We start from the raw sequence: 6292 nt of genomic DNA, 5'->3' as shown, positions 1-6292 counted from the left end.
TATATTGTGCGAATTAATAAAATGGCTAGACTGGCAACACTATCCTGCAAGAATGATGGCAGGTTTGATCGTGATTAATATGACCGTATCATGTAGGTAGTTTGAAGCGGATAATTTTGTGATAAGATACTCTTTTCGAATTACGTTTTACTATTTTATTTGCTATGCATTTTACCATAAGTGGTATTCTTTATTTGATTATAATATGTAATAATTAATATTCTTCCATACGAATTACATTGTTATGTATTATTATGATTATTTGATGAATGAAATGTGATGAACGATGCTCAGAGGCCTTGCAAGATTCTTTTTTACGAAGAATCTTTAATAATAATGAATGAATGGTGATATAATTGCATAGTGAATTGATAAAACTTATCTTATCAAATTAAAAATGGACTATTTTTATAATGTATATTACTCTAAGTTCCAAAATCCGTTCTTTTACACGTGATTGACACAGTATTAATTTGGCATTTAATGTGGTGTATAGCAGTAATTTAAGAGAAATCCGATTTGAATGTGGCTTCAATACTTTAATTAATGAGTTTTACGGTATACCAAGAGGTATGATACGAAATCAAACTCCATATTCAAGTAATACTTCTTCCAATATGAGAATGCATTTGCATTTTGATAGTATTTCGTCCGAAACTAGGATGGTTCATTTACAAATTTTAATTTAAATATCTTTTAAATAATGAATTATACAAACTTTAAACACCAATATTATTGTATTGATTATATTTTAGAGGCTCCATTAGATGTAGCTACTTCGAACAATATCCATCATTATAAATGGTGATAACTTTAAATGTTTTACCTTGCCAGTGATAACTGTGACAGCTGTAGTAACGTAGTCTTTGCTTTGATAACATTTTTTAAATAATTTAAGCATAATCAAATTAATCATAAATGTACAAACTTAAAATATTATTTAGTAATTAAACTGACATACTACATTATTAAGATATACCTACACAGTAACTGTTCATGAACACTGTCTTAGCTCAGTACAAATGTACGTATGTTTAATACCTACCTTATTTTAATTATTAGTTTAAGCTAAGGATAAAAATGATATTATTTTCTCTAAATATTTTGCTTTTATAAAGCCAGTTTAAATATCTTTGTTAACAAGAAACCAGTTAGGTACATTTATTTCTACTAGCAACAACAATAATTATTATAATTAGTGCCTTATCCTTAAAGAGCATGCCCTTTGATGATTTTCTTTAATACTTACCCAAATAGATGGTATGGTGCTATTTTTTATATAAAATTATATTTTGATTGCTTCCATATGGTAGTGTTAAATTGTTTCTTACATTGAATCCTACAAATTTATTAAAATAAAACTCTCAGATTGGGACAAACCACTTCACTGAACATGACAGCTTCACTACCAAGGAACATAATGACTTCTCTAATTCACTACCAAAATGTAATGTCAACAGCCAATTTATTTGTAATAATCTCTAACTATTTGACGCTACTGGAGGTCTTCAGTACCTCACTATGTAACAACGCTGAGCACAGAAATGACCGTACTTCGCACTACTAGAATTATGACTCGCCTCTCACCGAATTTATATTTTAGCACATGACAAATCTACAGGTTTTAAATAAAATACAATGAATAAATTTAATGTTTTATTTACTTATTGAAAAAGATTTCCTACCATAATAGGCCAGCTAATGAACATCTAATAGGTCTTCGTAATTATTAATTAAACTTACTTATACCTAACTAATTAATTGGCTTCTCATATGCCAATTTGAAGACGGGGTTGTGAGTAAACAGGTATATTTAATTATCATGAATATCTAACATAGTCAAATCATTAGACAGTTATATCTACACAACAACTATTTATAAATATGTTATGAGATCTTTGCACTTACAATATTCTAATCTATTATAATTATGCAAACAAAAACATATAGAAAAGTTCTCTTATTAGTGAGGAAGCTGCTAATACTGAGCTGTATGGTTAACTACAAGTACTACTATTATAGTATAACAGGTTCAATAATACAATACAGCTAGATGCGGCAGTATCCAGTATAAATGCACATGTTGGTTATTGGCAGCCGTTAGTGCGCACCTCCCACTGCAGCGCGGGCACGGGCTCCAGCGGCACGGCGAAGCGCACGCCCGACACCACCGCCTTCCTGCCCGGGGCCACCTTCGACGGCAGCTGCGATATTGTGAACTGAAACAAATTATACAATATTTATTTTTTAGGTAGGCATAATAAAATGATTATTCACTGATTTTACATTATCATAATATTATTATGGTATAATTGATTGACTTTAGAGTCTTGTTACCTTTGGTCTGTCACTCTCAGTGGACATGTATCCTAGACACATTGTCTTGGTGGTGTGTCCCCAGAACAGCTCTCCTTCACCATTCTGTGGGTCAAACTTCAGAGCCAAAGTACCTCCAAGCCTTTCTGGCACATCCCATAGAAAAGGGGACTCCAAAAATTTAGTTTTCAGGCACTTGTCCAGACCAAGTACAGGGGAGGCCTCCAGGAGACTCTCTGCCGTGTTCAGTGCGAGCTGCGTGCGGATCAGGTGCTCCCCGCAGCCGGACGTGCACGCCGCCACCGACGGGCTCACCCCGTCGCGGCTCATCACCGCCCACACTCCACTGCCGTAGGAGGCGGCCTGCCCCACTCGGCCCTCATGCTTCAGCGACACCCCACCTGAGCTGGCTCCCGCCGCCACCACCCCATTAGAGTCAACACAGACAGCTCCCACAGTGTCCAGTGGGCTAAAATTTACATCATTTTGCATAGAATATCTTTTCAGCTTTCTCTTGCTGTGCTTGAAGTTTCGGAATGCGCGGGCAGATATCATTTTGCGTTCATCGACTATCTTGAGTCCCATTCGCTCGGCGGAGGCGCGCGCGCCGCGGCCGCTGAGCACGCAGGGCGGCACGCGGCCCAGCGCCAGCGCCGCCGCCTGCCGCGCGCACACCGCCCGCGCCAGCGAGATGGGGTTCCACACGCCCGCCACCGCGCCGCACGCGCCCCAGTGCAGCGTCTGCCCGTCCATGATGGACGCGTCGCACTCCACGCTCCCCTCCCAGCTCAGGTTAGACCCGTAGCCGGCATTAGTGAGAGGACTATTTTCCAACTCTGCGAAAATGAACGTTCGGTTAGGGGATTATTTGGGTTTACGCTAAAACACATTATTATCACTCACATACCGATGATTGCCTTCTCCACAGCATCGACAGCATTTCCACCTTGCTTTAGAGCTTCGTTAGCTTTCCGGCATGCTAAATAACACGTTTTCTGATATTCTTTCTTCAGAGTATCGCTGTGGTATCCCGCTCCTGAAAGCCGAGATTGAGTTTATGTTCAGCGTATACAGCGTCGTACAGGTATGAACAATATAAAGGAATCTTATACTCACCACAATGTACCGCTATAAATCCTTTCATTTCACTTCTCACCCAACCCAATTTATGAAATAAATTTGGATTTTATTTTGTAAACAGACGGAAGCGGAACGCGGAAACAGAATAGAAGTTGAATTTGATTTGACATTGACAGACGTATAGAGGCTTTAGGTTCAGAATAATCGCCGAGGATAAAATACCACAGAACGGACTCAATAAATTTTAATCTGTGCCTTACTTCAAAAAAAAGCTTCCCTCCTTGTGTGCTTGAAATGAAAGTGCAACAAAATAAATATTTTTAACATTCATTAGTAAAAGGCACCAACTCCAAGCTAATTATGAATTAAACGGTGATTAAAATTAAATAGTGCACTGTAAAACAAGTGAAATATTTCCACAGAAAGTTGAAGTTGTGAACAAACGAGTTTCCATCATGGGGATGTCGAAATGTTATTCGCTAATGAAATGTATGCTGATATTCCTGAATATCATACTGTTGGTAAGTCTTTTGTGATTAATACAAAGCTTCGTGTGGTCCACAGCGCTTCGTTTAAAATTTTGGTTGGTAACTGTTATGGTGGGTATCGAAACATGATAGTTTGTTGAACCTATCGACCGCCGCCGTGCTGGGCCGGCGGAGCGTGCATTACAATAACCAGATGTGGCTATATAAAGCGCGCGCGTGCAGTCGCTGCAGGCGCGCCTCGTAAATAAACAGCGGAGTGGCCGCCGCCGCCGCCGCCGCTGCAGATAACTGCATAGTGTCGATGTTCACACTTGCCACAGTGTCGCCCAGGAATGTGGACCTGTCCACCCACTGCATCAGCTTCTACTTCCTACATTCTTACTGAGTGCACAACACCTATTTGGTGGAGAAGTTTTATTTGATGTAACTGATGAACCAATGATACTTACTGATTACTGATTGGTATCTCATATTAATGTTTCAATTTCAAACTAAATGGACCTAGAACAAGAGATCAATGAGAGAGAGAACAATGCCTTAGCTGCAAGGGAAATTTGTATTGAAATACATTTATAAATAAACTAGATGTTCCCGAGAGCTTTGCTTTGTCTTATAAAGTTTTTCCATGGGAGCCCAGGGTGTCAGCTAACTCCACCCCAAATTTCTTTAAAGTCAGTTCAGCCGTTTTGATGTGAAGAAGTATCAAACATTACACACACACATACTCACAAACTTTCACATTTATAATATTAGTAGGATCTTGAGGTACCTAATCATTATGCAATTTACCAATTCTGATCCTTACACTTTTTTTTTTCAAATTTAATGATTTTAAACAAGACTTGGTGTGTGTGCTCCTATTGGCTCCTACACCTGGCTTATTTGGCTTATTTATGGACTCTTGGTGCTTTACTACTATGTCTGTCTACTCTTCTAAGCTTTATATATAGTTACCCTGAAAATATGGTATAAACCTATTACTGCTAAACTACTAGCACAGGCTACTGCTATGACTACTTTACAAATTATGGTCTGTACAAGCAATAAAAAAAATATTACAGGACAAACCCCTCAGAGTTACATAACTGATAGAGGCATCAGATCTGGTTTCTTTGTCCTGGATACAGAGCATACTAGTGTAACAAAAATATGTAAGAAATCCTCCAGTCATACAGTATTTTCTTCTTAGAGTGTCAGCAAATAATTTTAACCACACACTAGGCAAGCATGCAAGCTTGCATCCTACCTAAGACTATAAAGTCTTTAAAGCTGGATGAGTAATTTTACTGTTTTAAGAAGTTGTAAAACTTGCACATTGTTTACACACATGTAGAAACATGACTTTATAATACATCAAGGTGGAGTTGATGCCTATATTACAGACTTTGCCTAGTTTAGGTACAACAAAATTCTATTGTTAAACCATAACTCTTGATTGCTTCTCAAGCAAGAGATGCGGGTTCGAATCCCGGTGCTGACATGTACCAATGAGTTCTTTTAACTTAAGTACAATGTATACCATCGCTCTTATGGTGAAGGAAAACATCGTGAGGAAACCTGCATATCTAGATTTAGCACATCTAGATATGTGAACCCACCAACCCGCAGTGGACCAGCGTGGTGGGAAATGGTCCAAGCTTAGGAAGCCAGTTTAGACCTTGGGGTAATGCACAACTGTTCCATTCGAGAGAGCCAGGTGCAGGTACTTACACCCCCACAGAGAATAGAATAGAATAGAACCATAACTCTTGATTTACAATCTATAAAATCAAAATACAAACCTGTAAAAAAAAAATGTACCTAATGTGATTGTTGAAAGAAATAAAATGATAATTATGTTGCAGTGTGTGGGCGTGTTGGCGCTGGGCGGCGTGGGCTGGGCGGCGTACACCGGCGTGGGCTGGGAGGGCACGGTGGAGGGCGCGGGGGCGGGCGCGCGGGGCGAGGCGGCGGCGGCGCGCGCGGGGCTGGCGGCCGCGGGGGCCTGGGCCGCCGCGCTCACCGGGGGCGCCGCCGCCGGGCTCGCTGGCGCTGCTACTGGTGAGTAATGATAAGTACTGGATAGTAACACTGACTGAGTTCTCGAGTGGAGACCATGAACAGGCAAATGCAGCATGGGACGCTCTCCTGCTCGCTGGACTGACGACCTTAGGCGGGTGGCGGGTAGTGGTTGGACGAAGAAGGCCGAGGACCGAGTGTTCTGGTGTTCCTTGGGAGAGGCCTATGTCCAGATTGTCCAGCAGTGGATGATTATTGGCTGATGATGATGATGATGATTACTAACACTGGGTTAGCCAAACGTGGCGCCGAGTAAAATTAATTACATGGCTTTACATAATCGTTATATCCATTTGAAGTATCATTGCAGACATTATAATAATAATAATAATAAATATTTATTTTCAGAC

General features: G+C 40.1%; 1 protein-coding gene across 1 annotated transcript; it reads right to left on the bottom strand.

The window, feature by feature from the left end:
• Positions 1–1643: 1643 nt before the first annotated feature.
• LOC119692518 (threonine aspartase 1) lies at positions 1644–3559 on the bottom strand. The gene is made up of 4 exons (XM_048629427.1): positions 3433–3559; positions 3224–3352; positions 2338–3152; positions 1644–2219 (listed from the first exon to the last, which is right to left on the bottom strand). Exons 1-4 carry the CDS (start codon positions 3458–3460, stop codon positions 2088–2090), a joined length of 1104 nt encoding a protein of 367 aa, XP_048485384.1. The 5' UTR covers positions 3461–3559; the 3' UTR covers positions 1644–2087.
• Positions 3560–6292: the final 2733 nt, after the last annotated feature.

Source organism: Plutella xylostella, chromosome 23, assembly GCF_932276165.1.
Source record: "Plutella xylostella chromosome 23, ilPluXylo3.1, whole genome shotgun sequence".
Classification (NCBI taxonomy): Eukaryota; Metazoa; Arthropoda; class Insecta; order Lepidoptera; family Plutellidae; genus Plutella; species Plutella xylostella.
The sequence above is the reverse complement of the archived record's forward strand: the minus strand, read 5'-3'. Positions and strand labels throughout refer to the sequence as shown.

Coding starts and splice junctions, on each gene's coding strand:
- LOC119692518 (XM_048629427.1), bottom strand. CDS start 3,460: ATGAAAGGATTTATAGCGGTACATTGTG. Junction 3,353..3,432: donor ATTTATAGCGGTACATTGTG/GTGAGTATAAGA, acceptor CTCGGCTTTCAG/GAGCGGGATACCACAGCGAT. Junction 3,153..3,223: donor TGTGGAGAAGGCAATCATCG/GTATGTGAGTGA, acceptor TCATTTTCGCAG/AGTTGGAAAATAGTCCTCTC.